We start from the raw sequence: 26,894 nt of genomic DNA on the forward strand, positions 1-26,894 counted from the left end.
AATTTGCTGCACTGGTGATGTTGTGAGACCCACAATTGTTTTATGGGCCTGAAACTTTGCATTGGTCAGTGAGTTTTATCAATCATTGCCTTTTAATGGTCCTTTTAGAAAGCATTCAGCCATCAGCATCATCCTTGGAAGAGATAGAGAACAGCCTGAGGAATTATTCTCACAGTCTGCAGATCAGGGTGCATTGAAGTTCGTTACACGTGACATGTGATTTAATTATTAGAATCACCTGAGAACTAGATATAATGAGCCTAAGTTTTCTATGAGGAAACTGAGCAAAATTTAATAAACTTCCAACTGCAAAGAGCTGAAATCAGAATTCTTTTGTTTACAGATGTGTCAGCTCAATTAAATTAAACACATGTTTACTGTCATAAGCTGTATTGCCCGGGTGTTACTAACATATAAGCTGTTAGTGCAAAAATAGAACAAGGCATTTCCTCTGAGCTGTTGGTTATCTCAATCAGGGATAGCTTCATCCTCCAAAGATCTGCAGGCTGAAGTATGTTCTCAACTAAAACACTAGTCATTTCCTGTGGAAAAACAATTGGTGTGCGTTATATTTAGAAAAATGACATGTTAATTCTTACAAAAATAGTTCATATTCTTCAGGGTTATCCTCCTTTGTATCTTTTTATCTTTTATTTTAGAACCCCTTGCAGGTTTCTAACTGAAGGCTTTTATGCTTCTCATTTTTGCCTATGCCAGGCATTACATACCCACGGGACTGGGCATGACTGACTTTGGAGAACAGTGGGATTGTACTATAAAAGACATCTTAGGGGTGCATAACTGGAGGTGGCCTGAGAGGCCAGTCTCTCCTGGCACTTTTCCTGGGACAGTCACTCCCCCCAGTCATAAGTCCTTGGAGGCTGAGGCTCTTCAACTGTAAATGACAGACTCTCAAATTCCTTCTCTTCCCAGGCTCTGTCTGCGATGACCATGCTTTGGGAAAGCGTCTTGACTCTGTAAGGCAGGATGGCTGAGGCTAGCTGGCTGAGAAGGGAATGTGAGGAAAACATATTCTGTGTCTCACAATCCAATAGCTTGATGTTCAGGAGGAAATGGAGCTCTCAGAAAGAGGGAGAAGTGTAGAACAATCACTAATGCATTCCAAGCATGGCTGGAATCTTCTCGCAGCTTTTGACCTCATTTGTCTTTATCCCTCCAATATCTCCAACATCCTTTTAGCCTGCTCCATTCTTTTGGGGAGTCTCATGCAGGGTAATACTTGCTGTACTTTTCATCCTTGAGTGCCCTCGTTATAATACAGTTTGCAGTTTTTCCTCCGGGGCTTCTCACGCAGTAGCTCTGGAGAATGGGCTGAGGATTTGCATTTCTATAAATTCTCAGCTCAACCTGATGCTGCTTGCCTGGGACCACGCTTTGAGGAACAGTGGTGCCTATTGTGCTGCATGATCTTAATACTTTTTACTCACTCATTCATTCACTCAGTGTTGGCCTTAGACATCACATGCTGCTTCAGAGCCCAGGGTAAGTGACTGTATTGAGCCTTTACCAAATGCAGCCTGGCTCTGCAGCCTATGTTTCCCCAAATCCCCCTGGGCTCAAGTAGCACTGGCTGTCACCCTCTTCTGAATGAAATGAGACCCCTGGTGATAAATTCAGTGCTCCATTGTGTCTCAGGGACACCAGGGATTGTCCTTCACAGGCTGTCACCCCTCCATTTCTTGATACGAAGCACAAGCCTGACTCGTGGTGGCTCTTTGCTTTCTGAGTCATCACTTAAGGGCACCTTGCTGCAGGGTGCCGCTGCCACCACTGCCTTCTTTGGGAGCACGAGGTCCACCCTGGTGGTGCTGCCCACCATGCACCAATGTAGCCAGCGCTAGAAGGGCTGGGCAGTGGTGGACAGAATGAGATGCTCCCTAGCCCTGAGTTCTGCTTCCTTTGCTGACAGCTGAAGTCATTGCTGAGGGCTATGAGGGATAATTCAAGAAAGTATCTCCATGCCTGTCACAGTGTAGCTGGCAATGTTGTGACACTATGGTCTACTAGGACTGGAGAGGTAGAAGTGGGTGGGTGGGCAGCGTGTGTAGTGCTGAGCCCCCTGTGTCTGTCCTAGTCCTGTTTGTCAGTTCCTAAACTCTGTGTGTGTGTGTGTGTGCGCGCGCGCATGAGTGTGCGTGTGTGTGCATGTGCATGTGTGGATTCCCAGTCCAACAAGTTCTCAGGCAAACCACAACGAGTCACAGTGAGTGAAGCAGCGGAGTTGCTAGATACAAAAGAGCAAATGAATCAGACTTCCATTCATCATCTTCCTGCACTTTCAGGTGCTTATTTATGACCCTAATGCATTTCTAATGTGCCAAGTTTAATCTAGCATAGCCAGGGGCCTCCCTTCCTTGAAATGTGACATGGTAGCTCATTTTCTTTCACATAGGCTGCCTCAGGGAGGAGAGGAGAAATCATTTGAGGCTCTGCATTAGTTTCCTGCAAACAACCCAAGGACTGAGAAGCTCCACTCAGTCTCTCCCCCTCTATGCAGGTATAAAGGGAAAGCTGTGTGCACTGTTTACCTACATGACCAGCGCTAGGGTGTCCCTTCAGGCTTCTCCTCTGTGCATGTGGCCTGGTGGTGTAGGTGGGTGACAGAGGCCTCAGTGCCACTTCTGAAACAGAGAAGCATAGTCTTCAGGGTTGTGAGACTCAGGGTTCCTTCTAATTTACCTGCTTCCTGTGATGACTCTGAATTACTCAGCTTCACTAAGAAACAGATGTTCATTACTGCAATACCTGAATCCATCCAATTATTAAAAGGCAAAGTAAACTTAAAACACCTGGCATTTCCAGTGTGAATCATGTTGTTGCTGTGCTTTCTATGTGTTTGTTACATGACTGTCTGTTCAGTTCCTTCTACCGGGGCGGAATGAGCCTAACAGGAGGGCAACTTGCAGGAAATGGAGCAAAGGTTCCTAGGGTGGTGAGGACGAATAGATGCTTGCAGGGGATTTCACACTGGGAAAGGGCAAGGAGCCTCCTTTTGTTCTTAACCAGGCGCAGTTGGCAGAGGAGAGCGCACCCAGCCTGTGAAGTGCAAGGCTGTAACTCCTGCAGTTGAGCCTGCAGGTCTCTCCCCGGCCACAGGTGAGGAAATGGCTGAGGGCTCAGTGCTACCTCCCCAGGGTCTGGGATTATGGGGGGTCTGGAGCTTGCTCCAGAAGGCGGAGGGCTCTCCTGTGGGGCATCCTCTCCCACGAGCACACTTATATAGGTCACCCGCAAACATGCCTTCTGGTTCCAGCCATCATGCTGTCTTGTGCATACAGACATTTTTATAAACCATAGTATGGTAAATGCTACCTTTTACATGTAGGTTAAAAGACCAAAAAAATATGGGTACTGTTAAAAAATTACAAACTCCTGAGTACCAACTAGATGTCCTTATGACACACCTCAGAGCTCCTTTGGCTAAGAGCTTTACACTGATGGACATGGCAGCTTGGTGCTGTCCAGGCGTGGTTTTAAAATAGACAGCAAAAGGGCAAGTAGGACAGAGTGCCAAGCTAAAGCTGGGATTATAGTTCCAGAAGGGATGTTGGCCCCCTGGAGGTCGTAAGGATGAAGAACCAGCACTGGGGAGCAGAAAGAAGTCTGATCAGGGTAGAACCAGGAGCCAAAGGTCCACTTGTGGGTCTGTAATTTGTGTGACAACAGGATCAGTGGTGAAGAGGGAAAGCTTAACCCTCAGCCCTCCAGCTTCTGGAGTCATCTAATCATCCTCATTTTCCGGCAGCTCTCAGGAGATAGGCTGCCCTGACCCCCAAGGTAGCACAAGGGACCTGGGATGCAGGAGCAAAGCAGTGCGTTGGGGGTCGGGTGGGAAGCCCAGCCCCTTCCCTGGGGTCTGGTTCTGGAGTCCTCCCAGGAGAAGGGCAAAGCAGCTTTGCCACACAATGGATGTGACTTTGGGAAGCCTTGAAGGACTCACAGATCTTGTTGCCTCATACAGGACTTAGCAACTGTTATTGTTGATACATTGTGTCAACTCCAGAAGTTTAGAAGTTTAACTAAGAGACTCAGCAGGGAGCCAGGGTTCTTTCTTTGTAAACATCCTCATCCTGTGCAAGAGGAAGGTAAGATTTTGTAAGTGCCACACTCCCCCTAGAAGGGTGGATGGCTTGTGTGCAATATAAGGGAGGAGAAGAGGCTTGCTCTCCCCATTTCTGCCTTTGCTGCTTATGCTGCCTTGGAGTGTTACCCCAGCACCATACCACCTTGCCTTGGAGCTAGCTAATTATGGACTGAAACCTCCACAAACAGTGAGCTAAACAAACCTTTCCTTCCTTCATTTTGAGTATTGGGTATTTTGTCCCAGCAATGAGAGAAAAGTAACCAAGACACCATGGAAACATAGAGAGGCTTCAAATTGATCCTGAAACCAGGGTAGTGGTTACTACCCTGCAAATCAGACATTTCTAAAACTGAGGATGCACGGACTCCACTCCCATCCATTGTGTTTGAATCCATGTGAAAAAAGGGGAGGCTGAACCATTCAAACGGTTATCCATTGATTTTCTAATTTAACTTTCCAATTTAGTTTTCAAATGAACACAGTAAGACAGACTCTTCCTGATAAATGAGATCTAAATAATTATTACACTTAGGCAGCTCAGTTTCACTAGAGATGTTTAATACCAGGTATAAAGAAATGTAAAACAAACACCTGTCCATCCATTATCCCATTAAACTTTATAGAGATAAGAAATATATGGAAATGTACCCAGAGAACAAGTGTACAGCTGAGCCAGTGCACTGTCCCCAGATAAACACACTGGAGTCCATGCCACCTAAATGGAGAGCTGGGGTACTGCCGTAACCTCCAGGCCTGGGCTGCTGTGTCTCCTTCTCATTCCCTCCTGGTAGATGTATAAAGGGGTCCACAGGTAATTGTAATGGGCTTCACCATCATCTAATTGTCTGCTGTTTTCTTCACGTATTAGTTTCATGGAAAAAGACGACTTCAGGCAATGAGGATTATTAGTTCCTTTGTTATAAGAATGTTAATTCATATTTTGAGTCCTACATATGCATTCACAGGTTGCTGTAAACTATATTGCAGTAATAAGTTTTCCAACTTCATTTCATTCATTCAAGTCATGCAGCTTTGTCCTTTCTAACACTGCTAAGCTTCTCTTGGGTCCCATGCTGACTGGGAGCAGAAGAAACTCCTCTTTGGTTTCAGTAGCGATCAGGAGGAGAGGAGGCAGTGGCTTTCACACTGCAGAGTAAGGTGTGGATCCGCTCCGGGAGGGACGTGGGTGGGTGCTTGCTTGCAAAGCCTAAGTTCTCAAAGGCCAAGGACTGTGTCTCCAGCCCACTTATGTGTAGTCCATCTGGGTCCAAGCGGGGAGACCAGCTGTGGTGCCTTTCCATGTTGCCTTAGAGATAAAATAAACCAGTGAAACAGAGGGCTGCCTTGTCCTGGAGGTGGAGGAAACAGCAGTAGCCAGAAAGGCCATGGAGTCTTCGAAATGACTGCAAAGCACCCGTCCCATTGGAGGGTCCATCTTCCAGCTCCACTATGCCCAGGGAGCTGAAAAGAACTCTCAGGGCCATCAGGGGAGCAGCAGGAGCTCCTCTGCCATTACTGTGTCTCTCTCTAGTACCGTCTCCAAGAATGGTGACAGCCTGACTCAGTGTGGGGTGGCAGGTGGGTGAGGGACAGAAGAGCAGAAGGTCTGCAGGGGCAAAAAAGGCTCCTACTATCGCGCTTCAGTAAGTTTTGACTTTTTTTCCTGCGTGGAGCTGGGGTGGAACACAGAGCCTTGTACATGCTAGGCAAGCCCTCTCTCTACCCCTGAGCTGAATCACTCACCCCAGGGGATGCGATTCAGTGTGAAAAGGAACCCAAACCAATATGCGTGTGTGCATGTGTCTATGCCTCACCCTGACAGGTGGAATAACTGAGAATCCAAGGGCATGCTTGAATTTTCATCCACGGATATTTAAACAACTACTGGGCTCCAGAGCAGGCTCGACTAGGCAGCAGAAGGAATGGTAAGATTGGGACCTGATGACGTCTGCTTCTCTGGTGTACTGGTTGTAGTGTTAAGTTGGTTATGCTAGTAGTTCTACATGCTGGCTTCCCCATTCTACCATGATACCTTTGTTTGGTGGGGATAGTGCTGGGAGTAGAGTTCATGAGAAGTTCAGAACTCTGTGAGTGCTGGGGGGAGGGAATTGGCATGATTAAGATGTAGATGGCACCCACCAGTCTTATGAGTGCAGTGGCAGAGCTACTGGAAGGTGACTGGAACATGGGGGCGCTGTGCTGACCTGTGGATGAATTCACAGATGAGATCCTAGCTGCCCCTGTGGTGGCAAGGTTAGCTCTAGCTGGAGGTGGGTCCTGGGAGCCCTCACCTGCAGGGAAGATCTCTCTCCCTGAGCAGGATTGCTCTCTGTACTTCCCCTCCCCATGAACCCAGCAGCTTTCCTCTGCCTGGCCATTTACCATGTGGTTTCTGTGTCCAAACCAGTCAACCATGGACTGACCCTCCTAGAACTGTAAGCGAAATCACCCTCTGTTTCTTTAAAATGTGGGTGTCAGGAATTGCACCCTAACAACCAAAAAGTGACCAAGACAGAGACAAAAGCAAAAACCCTGTGAACTTTCAAACGATCACTCCCTCTTCACCACTTACTCCTAAGAAGCTGAGGGTACAGTGTGTCAGTCAGTTTTGGGTTGCTATGGACAGACAAAAGAATGCCAGCTGGAAAGAGGAAAGACTGGTTCACAGTTTCAGGAGTTTCAGGTTCCCGATCACTTGGTCCTGTTGCTCCAGGACTGTGGTGAGGCAGGACTTCCTGAGGTGGTTAGGGCAAGTGTGCAAGGGTGGAGCTGCCGAGTTCACGGTGACCATGAAGGGATGAGGATAAGACAGAAAGGTGAGGCTGTGGAAAGGGAGACAGAGAGAGACAGGGAGAGAGAGATAGAGGGAGAGGAAAGAGGAAGAGAGGAGGAAGAAAGAGAGAGAAAGACAGGAGACATAGAGAAGGAAAAAGAGGCGGGAGCAGACAGACTGGGGAGGCGAGGGTGGGGAGAGGAAGCGGGCCACAGAGCAAACCCCAAGGGTGCCCTTGCCATGACACTGCCTCCCATTAGGTCCGCTTCCTACAGTCTGGCCGCCTCTCAGTGATGGCAAGGAGGACCTTCTGTGCTAGGCTTTGGGGACAGACGCACAAGACAAAGGTGGCTGCTGTCACCGTTTCTCTCTTAGAAACCAAACCGGGCCTGGGCAGGGGCCACACCCAGCAAGTGGAGAGGAGAGACAGCTTCAAGCCAACTTGTGCGCTCAGCACCCCAGCTGGGTGTACCCTCTCCAGGGGGCCCAGAGAGGACACAGCTGTAGAGGACTTTTTCTGATACAGGTGTGTTTGAGTTGGGGGTGGGTGAGACAAATTTACCAGCTCAATCTTTATCTAGTGCCGAGGTATTTTTTTCTTTACTAAAGGGCCGTTTTAAAAATGACTGAAGGGAGCTTCTGCGTATTATCGTTTGGCCTCTTTCAAAGATATTAAATTTTTAGGTCTTGATTTATTTTGTGCCCTGTTGGTGCTGAACATGCTGCTGGTAAATGCGCTATTCACTCCTAGCCATTCAGTTTTTAAAGACTCGGGCCAGTTTTCCTTTGGAATATGCAAAAATACTAAGAATTATTAAAAAGCGTATTTGCTGTCTAGAAAATAATCCTGTGCTTACAGCAGTGTGAGTCGCCACAGGTCAGGAGGGCAAGAAGAATCCTTGGACGCCTGCATTCTCACGCTGTTCAGCCCTAAGCAACAGGTCCCCGCTGGCTGGAATTGTGTTTTTACTCTTTCCACTCTGGGCCTGAACTTTTAAATAGCAAGAAAGGCCTGGGGTTAAGAGCGCTAAAATAACATCTCTGTTATAATTGTTGGCACTTCACCCCTTGGCCTCCTTCTATATATATTCGAGTTTTTTCTCCCATAAACTGCAGTATTTTTAGGATTCTACACCATACCCTGACTTCCCTCCCACTCGCGGCGTGACCTCCTCCTTTCCTACCGGACAGGGGACAAGGCCTTGTCCCCTTTGTGGCTTCTGTTTCTATTTGCTGCAGAAACAAATAAAGAGTCTGCCTGCAGGGGACCCTGAGGTCACCCCAGCTCCTGCCCCTGTGCGGGACACGTGGACAGCCGAGGCCAATCGCTGACCTGTCTTTAAAATCCCTCCAATCAGAGCGGATGGGACACTTTCTGCTCCCCGCTTGCTGTGCAGCTTGCACTATAAATGTCCTTTGCTATCTCTGCACAGGCTTATCTCAGGGGCTATTTTTCACCTTTGCTCCTTACAGCACTTTCCTAGTATATGCTGAACCTCTGGGCCTTTTTCCCCAGCATTGGTGCCAGCCGAGTGACATCCAGCAAAAGCCAAGTCAGCGAGGTGAGTGCGGGTCTCTGAAGCCAGGTGCCTCCTTCCCGGTGTCATGGACGGGACAGAGGGGCCCTGGGCTCCTCAGAGCTCCCGGCCTCTAATCCTCTGGGGGTGTGTCTCAAACTAAGGGATAATCCTGTGTCTGTCTGCAAACCGGACACTAGAGGGCTCCCGGGGGTTAAAAATCAGGAAAAGATCTTTGCACGAAAGCTGATTCTGTAAGGCATTTGCAGAATTTAAGATTAAAGTTTATTTTCAAGCATACTTTTAAACTATTTTACATGTCTGAAAACGGTGCGGCAGGGGTGGCCACCCAAGCACTCATCTTGCTTTTGCCATCGGTAGTTTTTCAAGGGTGCTTGTTAGGCCCAACTGAAATGCTAGCAATGTGGAACACCCTTGACCATGAAATACTTCTGCCAGGCGCCTCGGGGCTCCCAAGTTCTTTGCGTTAGAGGCAGGAATTAATTGCATTCCTCCTCGCGCCAGCGCCGAGTCCTGAGCACCGGCTGACAGTTAAGTAAGGCTGCTAGAGTTTCCTCTTCCTTTTAATAACATGGAAACACTGCACTAGAGATTCTTTTCTTTTTGAGCTGACTTGTGGGAAAGAGATCTTGTTTGTGTGTTTTCTGAGTGTGTCTGTGATTGGATAAATGTAGCTGCTTTCAAGTTCTAGAGTCCTTTACGGCTTTATAGCATCTTAACATTTAATGTAAAATAATGAAACACTCTGAAGGTAAATCTGTAATGTCAGCTTAAAAGATTACGTTTCTGAATTTGAATCTTAATATGTGGTGCTTTTGCCCCTTTAGTCAATGTAGAACTTAAAAAAAAAAATAATATGGCATAGCTACACATTAAAAAAAAATCCCCTATTAAGCAAAAGCAGCCAATTCTGCCAGATATTAGTGCTGTGCTTCCGAATCGAGTTAAAAATCTATTCTTGTAGTTCTTTGGGGAAGGAGGTGTTCCATTACTGTAAACTGGTTATCAAATCTACCCCTTTGGATTGCTTTCATTGTTTAAAACTCGGATGTCTGATTATCCTCTCTCTGTCTTCTCTAGAGGAGGGATTCCCGGAAGAAAACCGGTGTGTCTGTCTGTCCTCTTGGAGAGAAGCTGGCTTGCGATTGACCAGGACTCAGTTCGCCCTCCATTCATTCCCAGAGTTGCGGCGCTTGCTTCTGCTCCTGCCCCGGCTCCTGCTCCGGCTGCAGCTCCTGCTTGCGGAGGCGGCTGGCGATGGATGAAGGTTTTCCCAGGCCAGCTCCCTCTGCACAGCTGCCCGAGCCTCTGCCTGCCGCAGACTCCTGAGCCCGACCCTGAGCCGCGCGCCCGACCGACCCGAACCGGACCGGGCGCCATGCGCTGGTACCCCGGGGGCCGGGTGTGCGCCTATAGCTCTGCGCGCCATGTGGCCGCGGCGGCGCGATGACCCGGGCGGCCAGGCCGGCGCCCCCCGGAGCCGGCGGCTGTGTGCCCTGTGCGCCCCGCGGTTGCGCGCGCTCTGCAGCGGCCGGCGGCCCCGGACCCGCAGGAACCTGCTGTTGGGCACGGCCTGCGCCCTCTACCTGGGCTTCCTGGTCAGCCAGGTGGGGCGCGCGTCGCTCCCGCCGGGACAGGCTGTTGCCAAGGGCCCACTTCGCGGCCGCGACCCCGCGCAGGCCTCCTTCCCCGAGATCCCCCTGGACGGCACCCTGGCCGCTCCGGAGTCCCCGGGCAACGGTAGCGCCCTGCAGCCCAACGTGGTGTACATCACCCTGCGCGCCAGGCGCAGCAAGCCGGCGCACATCCGCGGCACGGTGAGACCCAAGCGCAGGAAGAAGCACGCGACCTCGGGGGGCCTTGGATTCGGGGTCCCCGCGGGGACGTCCTCACAGACCGAGGCTGGGGTGCGCGGCGCCGAGGTGCGTGAGCCGCGTCCCGGCCTGCTCCGGCCGCCCCCGGCCCGGGAGAGCGGCATCAGGCTGTACAGCGAGCGCGCCCCCGCGTGGCTGAGCAGCGCTGACCTCCGCAGCCTGCGCCTGCTGGCCGACGGCGCGGTGTCCTCCGCCTCGGCCTCCGCGGGCGACGGCGGGGCGCGCCTGCTGCTTCTGGGCGACCTCGAGGCCGGCGCCCCGCCCCGCTGCGGCCCCAGACCCTGCGCGCTGCTCAAGCGGCCCCTGGACATGAGCGAGGTATTCGCCTTCCACCTGGACCGGATCCTGGGCCTCAACAGGACACTGCCCTCTGCCAGCAGGAAATCGGAGTTCTCCCCAGGTAACCTCCCCGCGCTGGGTGATTTTGCAACTGTTGGGGAAGATCTGGGCCCCTTCTCCCTTCTCCTTCATTCTGTATCTAAATGGTTTTTCTTCACACACGCCTCACATTTGGAGTGGCCTGCCTGTCCTTGCGTGCGCCCTCCTGGCCTTGCAGTGGCTCTGTACAGCTAATTAAAGCCACTGGCATGAGGCAGGAGGAGAGGGCGCCAGGGTGACTTCGAATAACGTGCTGACAGGCGGGTGTGTCATCCTGGGGTCCTGCTGAATCGGAAGTTGGTTGTCTGGAAGTTTTCAAAGGAGAAAGCGCCTTATCTTTCTCAGATGGAATCTTTTTAGAAGGTGCAGCTTCAGAACAAAAGAGATCCAACCTCTCCATGGATTGCGCTTCCCAGGGGATTTAACCCCTTTATTCATGTAAAAAGAATGAAAATGAGACCAAGGTTGCTGGGGTGTCCAGGGTGTATCCCAGCCAGTCATGTGAGTTTTTCAAGCTTCACGACAGTGGTGCATAGGCCCCGACGTCCAAGCTTCTGTCCTCTGGGAGACAGATACCCCTGGGAGATTTCGGGATACATCCAGGCTGTGCACTGGGGGTCACACCCTGGCACATAAAGGATATTCTCCCTGTGGAGACAAGTGAGAGCTTGAATCTACGGTGCCTCATCAGTCAGCTTTGAATGTAGAACGATTCCAGAAATTACAACTGGGATCTAAGATGGCTCTAGGGTTTATGCAGGAGCTCACCGAGTTTTAGAACTCAGAGGCGGTACTCTCAGTAGCCATGGAATTTAGCTTTTCAGCAAGCTTTTTGGGAAGCCAGGGATGGCATTGGTTAAACCCACTGGGAGTGGACAAGAATCCCATCCCGTTTCCACTTGCTTTGGGATTATAACTTAGTTTCAGAATGGGTAGTCTTTATTAACCATGAGTTGAGTACTGGTTCATGGCTAAGTGCTCTAGATTCCCAGTGTGGTTCGCAGTTTGTCCTCCATCAGGATTGCAGTAACGGCATTTAATCAATCCCATGTTGGTAAAAGCTAAGTCTCACTGACACTTACTGTTCAAGGCACACCATTCGGGTGGATTCTTCTGGCGCACAGAGGCATGGACCTAAGTCTCATGATGATCCTCTTGAGGCAGATCACTACTATTTCCAGTTAAAAAATTGAGACTTATTCAGGCAAAGTAACCAGACCACACCCCACACCAAGTCTATGGCTCTTTAGGGTTTTGAACAGAGGCCCAGCAAACTTATTCCCTTGGGTCTTGAGTGAGTTGGCAACTTGTCTCTTAGGTTAGAGCTCACAGGTAACCCCATGCAGTTTGGGATCACTGGGATGAGAGGCACACGGGAGGCTGAGGGGAGCAAGCCGGTTCTGTTTCCCCTTTGTGAGACTCTTTTGCCACTTGTGTTCTCGTTGAAGGGTCCAGAGACGAGCAGGTGAACTTGGGTATAAACTGAGGCAGGGGCCTGAGCTGCATGCTTTGAGCTTCCTTAGGCTGCTTGGGAATGGAAGCTGGGAGAATAAAGTGAGCTGTTCTCCTCCTCTGCCTGTGCCTGAACTTACCATCTGACCTGAAATGCTGCTTCTCTCTCCTTCTGCCTCAGTTTCCCCAGCTGTGAAATGACACTGCTGCCTATCGCATGAGGTCTTTGTTAGCTTGCACCTCGGTAGTACTTAATCCGTGGCACAAGGTAAACCTTCTGTACCAGCTTTGTCATCGCACGTGGGCCACTGTTCACAAACCCTTCAAGCCTCAAAGATTATTTTTTTAAGTGAAAAGTCTGTTTCTAAAACTCTGATCTCCTGGTTGCCTAATTAAGCTTTTTATTGCCAGGATTCACCTGAGATGCATTTATGGCTCCACTGTGCCTTTTTGGCATCTTTGAGAATAATGACTCAATTCGGAGCAGGTTTATTAATCCAGTGTGGCCTGAATGTTCTCTTTCCATTCATAGCTAAGTATAGATGGGGAGAAGTCGATCAGGTCATGGCGATGTGGCTCAGTCTGATGAGTTACAGTTCCTGAGATTTTATCTTAGTCAGTGCCAGGCCTTCCTTTGTTCTCTCTAACGACATCTCACACTTAGTGAGTTAAAGACATAAACTCAGGACAGTTTCCTTCAAAGCCTATGCAATAGTTTGCATATATCTGTGAACACACTGTGCAATAGAATCCTACATGTGTCGGCCAGGAGAGCAACACAAAGTACATAGAAGATTAATTCTGGCGGGTAGAACAGACAGTCTTAAGGTCTCAGTGTCTGCTTCTGCTTTTCTTCCCACCCACATCTTTCTTCCTGATTTCTGTAGATCTGTGAATTTGCCCTCTAAGGACCTCCTGTTGTTTCTGTTTTCTTGAAGCTTTTAGCTATCTTGAGCCTGTCGCCTGCGCAAGGAAGTGATAGATCTTGTGATCACCCAGGGCCTCTTTGTGCCCATCCTGTGTTAGCACTGAATGCAATGCATGTTTGATTATAAGTTCTTGCTTAATTATCGTCTTTTCTCCACTTTTCTCCAGGTATATTGATGCGGAGATAATTCCTGGTTTTTTTTTTTTTTTTTTTTTGATACAGGGGACTGAACCTGGGGCCTTCATACACCGCTACACCTAGATCTTCTTATTTTTTTTATTTTGAGATGGTTTCCTAAGTCACTAAGTTGCACAGGCTGGGCTCAAATTTGTGATCTTCCTGCCTCATCCTCCCAGGGTACTGGGGCTGTACATGTGTGCTGCAATGCCCAGCTAATCCCTATATATTTTATTGCTTTGTTTTGGATCTTAGTGGAAACTCTGGTACATAATAGGTGCTCAGTAAATATTTTGAATGAATACAAGAGCACATTGTTCCACTGATGCTAAAGCATAAATCTACTTTGGTCCAATCTCACCAGATTTTTTTAAAATCTTAAATCCAGTCTAGGATTTCTGCTGGAGGATCTCACAAAAAACTTCTTGTGGCCAGGCATGGTAATGTGTCCATCCTGGCACTGTCCAGGCTGAGGCAGAGAGATTGCCACAAATTAAAGGTCAGCCCGGGCTCCATAGTGAGTTCAAGGTCAGCCTGAACTACGTAGAGAGACCCTACCTCAAAACCAACCAACAAACAAAAAACCCCAAACAAAGAGTTCATCATGGAAAATGTCCTTGGCAGGCTTCTTATCATGCAAATACTGTAATACTCTCAGTCTGGTCTGGTCTTACCACATTGTGGTGTAGGTGGAAAGTGGGTTTTCTGAAGGAGGCTCAGTGGACTTTAGCTGGGGTATATATTTCTCTGATGCTCTGGCTTGGTACAGGAGTACACCTTTTCCTATCAGGGCGATGAGTAAATCCTGTAACTAATCTTCCCTAAATATTGTTTCTGTTCTTTGAAGTTTAATTAAGGTTTATGATAATAAATTTATGCCTACTACCAAGAAGGCAGCCAGTGCTTACTGCAAGTTGAATGTAGCTTTTTGGGTCATCTCAGTTGATCTTTCTGAGAGTCCCATGCCATGGACAGTTTTTCAGCTTAGTTGCTCAACATTATGCAATAATCTTGTTCCCCATCAAGAATTTAATCTGTCCCTTTTCTTCTGGCTCTTTTCCTGATTCCCAAGGCTTTCCTTTTTTTATCAGTCTGCTTCTCTCAACAAACCCTCACAGAGGCCATTACTACATTTCCTTCTTCAGTGGTCACAGCCTGAGGTACAGCTGGCTCTGTAAAGTGGCACAGATGGCTAACACAAGCCTGAACAGACCCAGGCCATGGCCACCTGGTCTACCAGGAGACCGCAGCTTTACCTATAGCAGAGTTACTGAATGTTACTGTGCTCCTCATGCCATACTGTTCTAAGAGTGGTGCCTTGATTATATCTTTACCCAAGGGGAGAATGGATTTATCATACATCACCCTGGACACTCTCAAAAGTTTTCTTCTTTTAATGCAAAACTCCAGTGCTTAAGATTGCCCCCTCCCTCCTTCCTCTCTTCCTTCCTTCTTTCCTTCCATCCATCGTTCCTTTCCTCTTCCGTTCCTTTCCTCTTCCCTTCCGTCTTCCCCTTTTCTCCCCATCCCCCCACCCAACACAGGAGATTGAACCCAGGGCCTTTCCACTAAGCTACTTCCCCAGACTTTATATTTTTTAATTTTTGACAGTCTTGCCACATTGCACAGGTTGGGTTGAACATATGCTCATCCTGCCTCAGCCTCCCAGAGTGCTGGGATGGCAGGCAGGGGCCCCACTCTCAGACCAGACTGCTCTTCTTCTTTATCACAAGCAGCCATAGGTACACTCAACTGAGCATACCAGTTTCTTTTCTGCCTAGGCCCCTGAAGCTCTCAATTCATTACTAAAGCCTCCAGACACTGGGTGGTGTCGATGTGCTTAACCTATTAGAGCAACCTGCTTTACAGTACTTACCTAGGATAAAGACAGAGCACACTGAGCCAGTGTAAAAACAGCCCATGAGGAGAGAGACCGGGAGCCTCCTGTGGGTTTTGATTTAGCAGCATTGCCAAAGCCCCTCCTTTGTGTACTGGGAAGTGGAGGACTCTCTGGGGACCCCATTTCAATAGCATTTAGCATCCTACCATTTCTTATGCCCAGCATGCAGGATGCATTATGTATGCTTTATTTTTAGGGGGCCGCTTTATAGCCACAAAGCTGTCACAGTGAATTAAGGTAGCCCGGCTCCAGGGATTCCTATGTGGCAGGCTGCTTTAGTGACAAATTACTGGCTCCCTGCAGCTTCCATTTAAATTCATTGTAGACCCCACTCCTCTGTGCCTCTTTTTCTTACAGAGCACCAAGATGGGTGCTGCCAGTCTCTTGCGGTCTTTGAACTCTGGATGAGGGGCAGGGGCCCAGCAGCCTTTATTTCACACTGGTCCTGGCTCCCAGGCAGGGACAGAGTCCTTGGGCTGGGGCTTATGGAGAGTACCCGCCATGTGGGCACCTCCTCAGAATCCCTGACAGATGGGTCAGCTTTTGCAAAGCCTGCATTTTGGGGTGTCTGACCTTGTTTTATCTTTCTAACTGGGAATTGAATGTGTATTGTGCCGCTGAGCAGAGAAGCCCCCAGCCAGCTCTTTCTGGGCTGTTGAATTGCACAGTCTGCTGAATGCTAGCACGGACTCCAGCAGTGGATGGGAGTCTCTGAGCTCTGCCCCATGCAGCCTGGGCTCATGGTCCTTGTGCTGTTGGAAGGACAAACCTTCAGACACAGAGGAGCTGGCCATTGCTCTGCCTCTGGAATTTGTCCTTTGGCTCCCACATGCCTGCTACAGAAGAGACAAGCAGTCACCACAGCAATCACAGTGCTCAGAACGGGTGAGCTCGACTCCTCTGGCACCATGCGCTTTTCTAGGATTCCATTTATCTCTGCTCCTTCAACAAAAATGCACTGAGCAGGGGCTGGGTGCCAGCCACTCCTCCAGCCCGGGATCTGTGCCAGGGAACAGGGGAGTCCAGAACTTGCTGCCTTTTAAGAGCCTCTCCAGTGGTTCCTGTGTGAGTTCAGTGGCCTTGGGGGTTGAACCCAAGGACTGCACACTGAGATACATCCCCATCCTATTTTATTTTGAGATAGGGTCTTGCTAAGTTGCTCAGGCTGGGCGCAAACTTGAGGTCCTCCTGCCTCTGCTTTTCACAGTGCTTGCATTGCAGGCAAAGCTCTGGAGAGCATCTTATTCTCACTGATTTCAGGATTGGCTTCATTCTCCTGAGAACTCTCTCCATGGCTGGCCGTACCTTGGACCTGGATTGGTCTGTGGCCACATAGATGCAAGAGGGACTGGGTGGCCCTTCCTGCCTCCGTAAAGGGGCAGGTGTCATAATTTTGGCCTAAGGAAATTGTAATCAACTCAGTGCATCAACATTTACTTTTTGTTTGTTTGTTTGTTTCGTCCTGGGAATTGAACCCAGGGCCTTGCACATACTAAGCAGGTGCTGTGCCACGGAGCTACATTTACTTCTGTGTGTGAGACTCTGACCTAGGACTGGATAGAACCATGCAGGCTCTCACTCAGACCAGCAGAATAAGGGGGAGGACAGGCAGTGTGGAGTCTCTGGTGCTGAATTTGAACTCTGTACTTACGACGGTGTGATCTGGGGTAGCTGCCTGATCTCTCTGGAGCCCACTTTTCCTGTTTCCTTAGATGGTGATAGTGGTGAGATGATGATAGTGGTGGCTGCATTTGCCTTAAATTCGTCTCCAGAGCTGAGCAGAAACGGACACATTCACAGCAGAGCCTAACACAGAGTAACAGTGTCAGTTTTACCTTTTGTCTGATTCGGGTCCTAGATTGATTTAATGCTTTGTGCTTTGTTTCTTTAAATCTTAATTTTTTTAAAATGTAGATTGATGTTTCAACAAAGTAAATGGCACCTAAAATTCTGATTTGAAGAAAGTCCTGGGGTCTTCAGCAGACATCACAGTGTCTTCATTTGAGAGCCATCCATAGCCCAAGGGCTTCTCCTTTGCCCTACCTGTAGCAACACGTAGCTTTCATCTCTTCAGGTAGTAGTGGTTGAATAACTTGTTGTGGTTTTAATTTGCATGGAAATCTATTTCTCAGTCCAGCCCTTACATCCAGGAATCTGTCCATGGAGAATTCACAGACTCTTGCCTTTCCACCCCTGCTCCATTCACAGAGTCATCCCGTCTTTCATAACGACTGTTATCTTTCATGTTTGACAGTGCAGTGTTCTGGTGTTCAGGGCTCTCTCATAGGCTTGCCAGGTAATCTGAAAGGAGTGCTGTCCTTGTCTTCGTGAGCTCCACAGTCGGTCAGAGGGGCCAAAGACTGATGCAGCTCCTGCTGCAGGAGAAGCAGCAGAGCTTCTAACTTCTTTGTCCTCCTCGCCTGGCTCTCAGCTCCCTTTCATGAAGGTTCACCCTGTGAACGCCGGGATCTGATCACCCCCAGGATCCACTGTGTCTCAGTCTCTTATTTTTATGCCAGGAACTCTGTCTTTACTTTGGCTCTTCACTTGTTTACTTCAAGATGTTCATTTCAGGGAAACAGACCTAGGTGACTGCCGGTCTGCCCTTACCAAGCTCTAGGCTCGCGGTCTGGCTGTGACCAGGATCTGATATTCCGTCTGCTTTCAGTGTACCTTGCCCTGAATTCTTTCTGCCCCAACCTCAGGAACCAAGTAGGTTCAGATAGTAAAGGGTACCTGGGGCTACTTGTTTACTGAATAAATGAATTAACAACACCCCAACTCTTGAGCAAATGTAAACTTTTCTCTCATCCTTCAAACTCACTTCTCCCTGAAGGCTGCCACAAGTCTCGCATTCTTGTTCTGAGCTCCCTCGTGCAGGATAACTTGTTCACACTCACCAACTTCAAGCCAAGGGAGAGAGTCTGCCTTTCACTTCAGTCCAGTGTGTCCTAACTGCCCACATCCTGCTGTCCTAAGTGCTGCAGATGAATAGAGCTGCTGGTGCACAGGTGACGACTACCCCATAGGCACCTGCTGCAGTTTCACTGGGTCATGTCTACATCTGTAAGGATCTGCTAAGATTTCAATCATCCTAGTGTCAGGAGTGTTAATGGGGCCCTACACAATCCCCTTCCTAACTTAGAGAGGCTCTGTGGCTTTGACTGCTTCTGTTTTCTATCAGGGGTTTGGTGGAGTTGTTTTTGAGGAACCCCTGTGAGCTGGACTGTCACCTTCTTTCTGTCTCGTTCACAAAGATTCTTGGAACTCAGCCCATGTGATAGAAAGATCTTGTGATTTCTGAGCCCAGGACAGTTCCCCTTGCTCTTATTCAGGGATGAATGCAAACATTCAAAACTCCAGCAAACATGCTTAGCATTTACCTGCGGTTCAGCAAAACCAGTCAGCCAGGGTTCAAAGTGAACCTAGACAGGTGGGATTGTGTAAAGCATCCGTTCCTGGTTAATTTGCATGTTCGTCTTTTCAGCTGAATACCTTCTTTTTGCTTTTGAGTGAAAAACAACTGGGGAGAACCATCAGAATTCAGGGGAGATATTCAGAGACAAGAAGAAAAGAAGTTTTACAGGCAAGCCTCATTTTTCTAGACAGCCGTGTAACCTTTAATTCACATGAACACCCACATATCCTTTAAAACCTGCTTTCCCACCACCTTGACAGTTAGAATTTCATCTCCTCCCTGTGGAGATTTCTCTTGAGAGCACAGAGCTGCATCATCTTGACAAACCCCAATGCAAAGCGATGGAGGAGCCTCGCCCTGCCCCATGCTTCAGGGGAAGTTGCTTTAACCAAGTTGCTGTTTGCAGAGGCGATTTTTGTGTCATCACTTCCGATCCATCAAAGTTCATTTAATTCTTTTAAAGGCTGTGCGTAAAAGAAGGGGAAATCTCCTGGTGGCAGCACTGGCTGCTCTGAGCTGGGCAGCTCTGCTGACTCCGAGCCGACCCACAGGCTCTGAGGTGCATCAGAAGGGTTGGCAAGGATGAGCAGGACCCAGGCGCTGTCCCTGGGCTGTGCATTGTCCCTGGCTCCCTTGCTGTAGGTTCTCTGGGAGTCCCTGAGCCCAGGTGGAGCAGCTTCTCACGGGGCTGGAGAGAATGTCTTTCTGTGGTGCTTAGCCTTTAAAATGCTTTGCATGTGGATGGCTCTGGGAAAACCACAGGACATTAAGCAAAAACCACATATTCCTCTCAGCTGAACACCATCTTGGACAGTTTGAGAATAACTCTTCAATTGCTAATACAGAGAATGTGATGGCCAAGAGTTCCTTGAGGCTGGGGATGTAGCTCTGGGGTGGAGCCCTAGCACTGGATATACAAAAGGAGAAATGGTGATCTAAGGTAGAGGAATGGTCAGTGAAATGCAGTAAACTCAGAGGCACATCAACTAGTCAAGATGGCTCAATCCCAATTTTATTGTGTAAATAAAAATGGATTTTACAATTTTAAATGGTTGAAAAAACAATAGCGCCATGATATTTGAAAATCATATGAAATACCAGCTTCAGTGTTCATGATAGAGTTTTGTTGGAATAGCCTTGATCAGTGCCTCACATTGGTCTATGCTTTTGTGCCAAATTGGCATGAAGCTGAGCAGGGATGGAGGTGAGAAGCTGCAGGTGGAGACGATGTGGGCCTTGAAGTCTATAACATTTTTCACTGCCCTTTACAAGATTTACTGGATGACTGTGTCAAAATCACAGCTACTTAAAAATCACTGCTACTTAAAATATTTAATTACCAGATAACTATTTATGATACAGAACTTAATGAAGTGGTAATGCTCATCTGTAAAGAAATTCAAGATGATCTCAAATAGTTTTATTTTCATTGCTTCATTTTGTTTGTTTTGCCTGGTAGAAATGTAAGCACCATGAAAGCAAACATATTGGACATATATTTATGTATGTATTTAACTTCAGATTCTAGAATAGTGCTTGACATGGAGTGGTTGCTTAGTAAACGGTAAAAGTCAGTTAAAGACAAATTATGAAACAGTATAATATAGTAATATGTAGTCATTAGAAGACATTTCCAGGGCATGCATTTGTACTAAATACCAAGCTGAGAGTTATGTTTTTAGTTTTCCCTGTCTTTAATTAACTAATATATCAAATGTGGAAATTTGACATATTAATGGAGTACCCTTGATGTTTTAGTTCACATCTATGTTGTGTAATGCTTAAATCACATTAAACTGTCACGTATGCCATTACACAATAGGTGACAATTGCCAACAGTTATGCACAATATTTTAAAAAAACAGAAGAAAGGATTCTGAATGTTTTCACAAGAAAGAAATGATAAAAATTTGAAGGGAAAATTTTCCATTAAACTGCATTATCCAGTTTAATCCTAGACTAGTTGGTGAAGATGCACTGTGGACTTGGTTTTATGCAAGAAGAAAGCAAGATTTAGACAGGTTGTAGAACTGGTCTGGCAATACGTGGCTGAGAAGTTACATGACTAGCTTTCAAAAGATCTTGGGTTCCAGAGTCTGAGCTCTTAACTATAAGCTACACTCATTTAATTCCTAAAATCCATTTATATATTCCAATGAGAGTAAAAGTTACAGGAAAATAGTGGAGGAAAAAATATAAACAACAAGAGCAATTATGGGTTATGGATGAGGTTACTTTTCTTGGCTACATGTTTTAGTCAGCACTGGCTAAAAGGAAGGGATTTACTCTTCCAGGAAAACACAAATGTTTCTAAAGGAAGGGGGAGATAGGCCAGAAAGCCTCGATTATTCAGGTAGATCAGTTCTTTGTGCTCAGAGCGCTTTGTGTGAATTGCTGTGGCAGCTGCACTGTCTTGTCTGTCCGGAGTATTGATCTGTGTAGCTGATGTTCAGTATCAGCGTTCAGCCTCCTCTCCCTGGGAATGCAAGGTGCTCTCTGTGTATCACTTCAGCGCAAAGACTCTGACAATTGGAGCTTCTTGGTGGTTATCTTCAACTGTCAGAGCTACACAGGTCTTTGAAAGCTGTGGTGTGTTTCTGTTCCTGTTTGCTTACACTTGCCTAAACCTGTCTTCTACCGCCTGATGGTCTGATTTTACCTGAAATTTGTTCTCTCTCTTTATGTAACTGGCGGAGTATTTCAGGTATAAGTATTCAGTGTGATCGTATATCCAAGGAAATAAATAAGTCCAAGATGCCCCAAAATCACTTAGTAAAGTAAAAAGAAATGCAAAAGAGGTAATATTACAAATAAAATCCTCCAATGATGGCTCATGTTTCTACTTCTCTCTTTCTGGATTCTGCCTATCAATGGCGTATTTTACATAATGCAAACTTTTCTACATGCCCTGGCCTAACTTCCAAGGTGAAAGAGAGAGCAGTTTTTCTTTTGAACAAAACCAAAACACAGTGATTAAAATAATTAAGTGAATGCTGTTAAAATTATGGAAGTGAGGGTAATACTACCTTCACAAATGTTTATAGAGATGACTGTTTTCTATAGATCTCAGCTTCACAAGAAAGCAGACAACTAATGTAGAAAAAAAAGTTCATAGGAAACTGAAGGAAGTTAAAGGTTGTGAACATTTGAGGCTATTCAAAAGGGATTTTAAAAATTTTGGAGACATGTCCGGACATCCCAGCCATAATTTCAGAGGCTTCTGCTGCTTAGGGCTGTGGAGGCTGGGTTAAGTGTACCTTTTCTCTTTCCCTAGAGTGTCACACTAATTTTTGACTTACAAGTGAAGCTCCCCACCTTTGTCTTCCTGTAACTTTATTTGGTGGAAGTAGACGTTGTCACTGTTGTGGGAGAAGCATCTTTACACGTGCAAGTGAGGAAAGGACACTCAGCTAAACACACTTACTGATTTTGGGTGTGGTAACCGATCCATTACCAAGGGCACAGCTAGGCATGCATGCTTTCTATAAAAAAGAAAAAAGTACTCTTCTTTTTTTTTTTTCTTTCTTTGGAGTTTATAGTGACCCATTAAGCCAAGCAATTTTACTTTGAGATTTGTGACTCCTAAAAATTCTCTTGCTTCCTGACATAGCATGGCCTCAGAAAGTCAGACAGTTGTTATTATAAATAAAGTAGCTCCACTCAGACATTAAATAGACAATTAAAAATGTCTGCGTTCTTTCCTTTTCTGTGGTGGCTGCTTTTAGATGTGCAATAAAACCACATTACTCAGAGGACGTTGTTATGGGTGGTGAGTAGCTGGTTCCTGCCGCATCTATGAAGTATCTTGTTTAAAAATGCTTTCATTGTTTAACAATAACTTTCCACTTTGTTAGATTTATAATAGGCGCATCCCTGAGGTATAAAATTACTAAAGCTTCACAAGACAGAGGGGCCCTGAAATAGGGCGTGATCCATTTGTGCCACCGGACAGGAGAGTTAGGCTAGAAAGAGTGTGTGACCCACCCAGACCCCATCGGGCAGTGTACAGCACACTGAGAAGAGGTCCTTCTGATTCCACAGGTGGCCGGCCCTGTCCTCTCATCCTCTGGGACTCATCTCTAGCTCCTGCCAGTAATGACACCCATTCTTCAGTTCAGCTCACCTGGGGAGCGTATCAGCGCTCCCTGAGTCAGAAGTGCTGGCTACATGGCCGGGTGCCCAGGCCTGAGTGTGACTGCCCAGAGATCCATCACTACGAGTGGTCCAAGCTGGCGCTCTTCGATTTCTTGCTACAGGTACGGTCCTCAAACCAAGTAAGTAGTTATGTGAGACCGAATCAGGTGAGTCTGACCACAAGGGCATTTCACCACTGGAGTTTTTATGAAGTCAGAGTTCAAGTTCTGTAATACTGGATGTGGCAAATGTTGTGTGGACATTCTTAGCTTTTTTAAGGAAGTAATCATGAATGTTACTCAGTGTTTTTATTAGTCTTGGAAGGAGTGATTTACTAACCATCTTGCAAATAGTTTAGCAATTTTTGAGCTATGAGAAATTGTCTTGCCCCATTTGGGAGGTAAATAAACTCAGGGTTGTTGGGGTTAAGTATCTTCTCTAAGTTCTCACAAATTCTAGAAGCTGGAGCTGGGATTCCTTGGGACCTATTGACTATAAAAGTTTGTCTTCTTTTCAACACCTTCCACTGGGTTTTAGGGGTCACTTGGCCATATAATTTATAGCCATATTTCCATTGTTTTGTTCCAGTGTTTTTTTCTTTGCCAAATTTTCATTAAGGAGAATAATACATGTTGATGAACTATGTAGTTAGGTGACTGTTGACATTTTTGCTTTTCTTACACCTCTTTCCTACACCTCTTCCCTCCATCCTATAAAGATCTCGCGACTCTCTACCTCTTCATTCGTTTTATGGTCTTTCACTTCCCTCACTTTAGAAAAACTTGCTTGCATTAATATCATCTAGAAATTTAGGTTCATTTTATGATATCTTAAAAGTCTCTCCTTGGGGTAGTTCATTTGTGTGTGTGTGACTAGAAGGATGAAAGTAGAGAGAGACAGAAATGTAGGGAGAAAACTAGTCTGTGCAGAGCCATAGGCTGAGAACCAAGCCTAGATGAAAGAGGGTGATTTCTGATGTTAGTGGTGTGGGGTGACCAGTCCAGGTGGGGGTGTGGTGGTCCCTGGATGGAATCGCCAGTTCTGCCCCTGTGGGAGCTGGTCTCATGTTCCGCAGGTGCACTAACTCATTCTCAGGGGGGTAGGGACCTTCTCTTCACTTTACGTGAGAGAAAATGAGGCATGGAGAGATTATGATCAAGAGTATGAAGATTTTGAGAGTTTTTCTTTTCTTGCCAGCTAACAAGGCAGCCTGCCATACAGACTGGAAGATTCCAGCAGAAGACACAAAACTCCTGGGTGGGAGGCAAATGATTTATTACACAGGGAAGGGCAAGTGCTATGAGCTTCGTATTCCCCTGACCATCCAGTTCCACTAGGTGATCAGCAGCACCCTGGAAACGCTTTGGATAATGTGTTTTCTCACTGACGCAGACCTTTAGCCTTAGGAGCCCTCAGTCTCATAAAGGACCTGATAGCAGGCTGCCCAACATTGACCTTGCAGTGATATAGAGTTGCTATCATCATGGTCAGGAAACGGGTCTGCTTTCAGGTGAAGAAACCACTCTGTATTTTCCAAAGCTGTTTGTTATACTAAGGTCTTTAAAAATAAGTGCAGAATAAAGGCTTAGTGGTAGGTAGAGCTCTTGCCTAGCAATGGTGCGATCCTGGAGGTGATCTCCAGCACAACCAATCAATAAAAATAAACTGGAAAACAGAACTTGCTATGAGATTTGCAGAAATACATGGAGGGTTAGTTCTCAACAGTTCTCTAGCTTGTTCAGGGTGACATAACCAGCAAGTTCCTAGGCAAAGACGTCAGCAAGTCTGGCTAACTCTATATTTAGTATTTTTAACCATGACTGTCTACCGCTAGCATGTTATCACTTGATTAATGGAACAAGTTAGTGTGATAAAGTGAAAGAATAAAATTTACAATGAATTACAAGTCTTGGGGTTAAGCAGACAAACAAGCTCACTGTGAAGTCAGGTTTTGGGGGAATGGTTATCAGGATGTTTAAATTCTTAAGGATGGCGACTGCTGGGTAGAGGAGAAATGTGTGAATTCAGCAGTAAAGTCTTTGAAAAAGGAATGTCCCTGAGGTTTGAGTTGGTTGGCGGAACAGGTAGCCTGTAATGGACAGAGGGAAAACCTATTACTCAACCAAAGAAATGGATTTATGCAGTATCTAGTGTATGTTAACAACAGAAATAACCCTAGGCATAAAAAAAAGTAGTATAGGATGATCATGCCTACTACCATACTCCATTTTTTTTCCTTTTACCCTTTTGTTGAGAAAATATAATACATGAAACAAAAGATTGCTCCACATGGGGAAGACCGGCTGAATATAACTTCTAATTGTTTTGAGATCTAAAGAACATTTTGCTATAATAGATAGTGGAGAAGGCATTGTTTGGGGAAGATTATAGTGTGTAATAAATAGGACAAGAAAATACACAAAGGGGGATAGGGAATTGGCAATGCTTATCTCTTATTTAAGACACCCTAAGTACATCATTCAATGCATGAAATTCACTTATGGGAATAGAGGCACTTCCTGCCTCTCAGCAGGGAGGTGGAACTAAAGGGCAGAGAGCTGTTTTCCCAGGATGAGTGTACTGCCCCGACTAAGCAAGTACAAATTCCACAGGAGCCATGGTCCTCCTGGCACATAATTTTATAATTTCATGGCTAAAGTACAGAAGTGCCTCTTTCCCTTTTCTTGCTAAACGTGGAACATACAAGGAAAACGTTTTTACTGAACTTATGGAAATTGATGGGGTCTTGTTTATGTCTTTCAGTTTTTCATTATAAGACAGTTAGCATCATATTTTCCAATATTTATTTTATTTTATTTTCAGTGAATTGCTTTTTCAAATCACTGCCATTTTTATTGCTTTTTAAAAACTTTCTCTAGTTGATTGACAAAGCCATTTTATATATCATGAAAATTAGTCTTTAGCAATTCATATGTGTATGTTAGTCAGTGTTTCATAACTATAACAAATACCCAGGAGATCCAACTTATGAAGAAAAAGGTTTATTTTTGCTCACAATTTTAAAGGTTTCAGTCCATGATTTTTTTTACCTCATTGCTTTGGGGCAGCAGAGAGGCAGAATATGGCCCAAGTATGGGAAAGCAAAGCAAAATAGGAAGCAAAAGAGAGAAAGAGAAATGATTTTAGTTTCACAACTTCTGCTAGCTGGAAGACCACCCACTGGATCCCACATCCTAAAAATTCTACCCGTTCCCTAGAGCACCCTCCAGGGGACAGAGCTTTCAATGCATGGGTCTTTGCAGGACATTACAGACCCAAATTATAGCTGTGACTCAAATAATACTACTGTCCTAATTTATGATTTTTTTACTGTTTATAGTAGATTTTACTCTAGAGGAATTTTACATTCTTACAGGGTCATGTCTTAATTGGTTCCTTAATTTCCTGTATTTAGCATCATAAGATGTTTGTATAGAAAGATGTAAACTGGAAAAAATATTTGCCATATACATGAATGAACAGACAGCTATCTTCATGAGTACGTAATAGTTGTTACTTTTTCCACAACAGTCTCATCAATTGCATTGAAAAACTTACTCAAATTCTCAAATATTCCTTACTTAAATGGTATTCAGGGGACATCTTCCACAGATTTGGGGGAACAGACACCCAAAGTGTGCCTGGAGCACACTAAGCTCACTTGCCCTGTGACACTCAGCAAAAGCGAGGGAATACAGGGTACAGTATTAAGTTTTCTGTGTGCATCACCAACCTTGTTTCACCTCGTTAACAAATCTGCATTCACAAAGGCAAGACCTCTCCCCACAGTTCAGGAAAGGCAGAGGAGTCAGCGCCATGGGTTTGCCTACTATGGGATGTAAACTGCGCGGTTCAAAAGTCAGCACTATTAGAATAACGAAGAGAAGTATTCTAGAGAGCATGTGAGTTTCTAAGATTTGTTCAAATGTCTCCCAAAAGATTTTATGAAATAACAGCAGCAAATGCAGAATGTGGGAAGCTTCTCTTCTGACCTGAGAGTTACCACAGTAGAGCGGGTAGGAAGTGAGACCTCAGAGCCAGGTTGCAGCATGTGAGTCCCAGCTCCACTGCTGGAAACAGCTTCACCCCCCCCCATCCCTGCTTTCTTCATCTGCAAAACAGTGCAATTTCAATGTGTGCAGAGAGAGCCGGTATTAGATCTTTTTGTACACGGAAGCATTTAAGATGTCTGACATACGAGGTTGTTAGTGTTCCCT

At 46.3% G+C, this 26,894-nt stretch overlaps 1 protein-coding gene across 2 annotated transcripts in view; it reads left to right on the top strand.

Annotated features, from left to right (window-relative positions):
* Positions 1-8,236: 8,236 nt before the first annotated feature.
* The window catches only part of Gask1b (golgi associated kinase 1B), a 42,295-nt gene continuing 23,637 nt past the window's right edge, over positions 8,237-26,894 (top strand). Inside the window, exons 1-3 of one of the 2 annotated variants that reach the window (XM_003476826.5) lie at positions 8,237-8,440; positions 9,497-10,690; positions 22,585-22,799. In XM_003476826.5, the coding sequence (XP_003476874.2) occupies positions 9,844-10,690; positions 22,585-22,799 (1,062 nt within the window). In that variant the 5' untranslated portion in view covers positions 8,237-8,440; positions 9,497-9,843. Of the gene's footprint in view, positions 8,441-8,716; positions 8,952-9,496; positions 10,691-22,584; positions 22,800-26,894 lie in introns of those variants that run through there. The other variant, XM_063260872.1, reaches the window with a different exon arrangement.

Source organism: Cavia porcellus, unplaced genomic scaffold (genome assembly GCF_034190915.1).
Source record: "Cavia porcellus strain 051 isolate PalLab524CR breed Dunkin Hartley unplaced genomic scaffold, mCavPor4.1 scaffold_14, whole genome shotgun sequence".
NCBI lineage: Eukaryota > Metazoa > Chordata > Mammalia > Rodentia > Caviidae > Cavia > Cavia porcellus.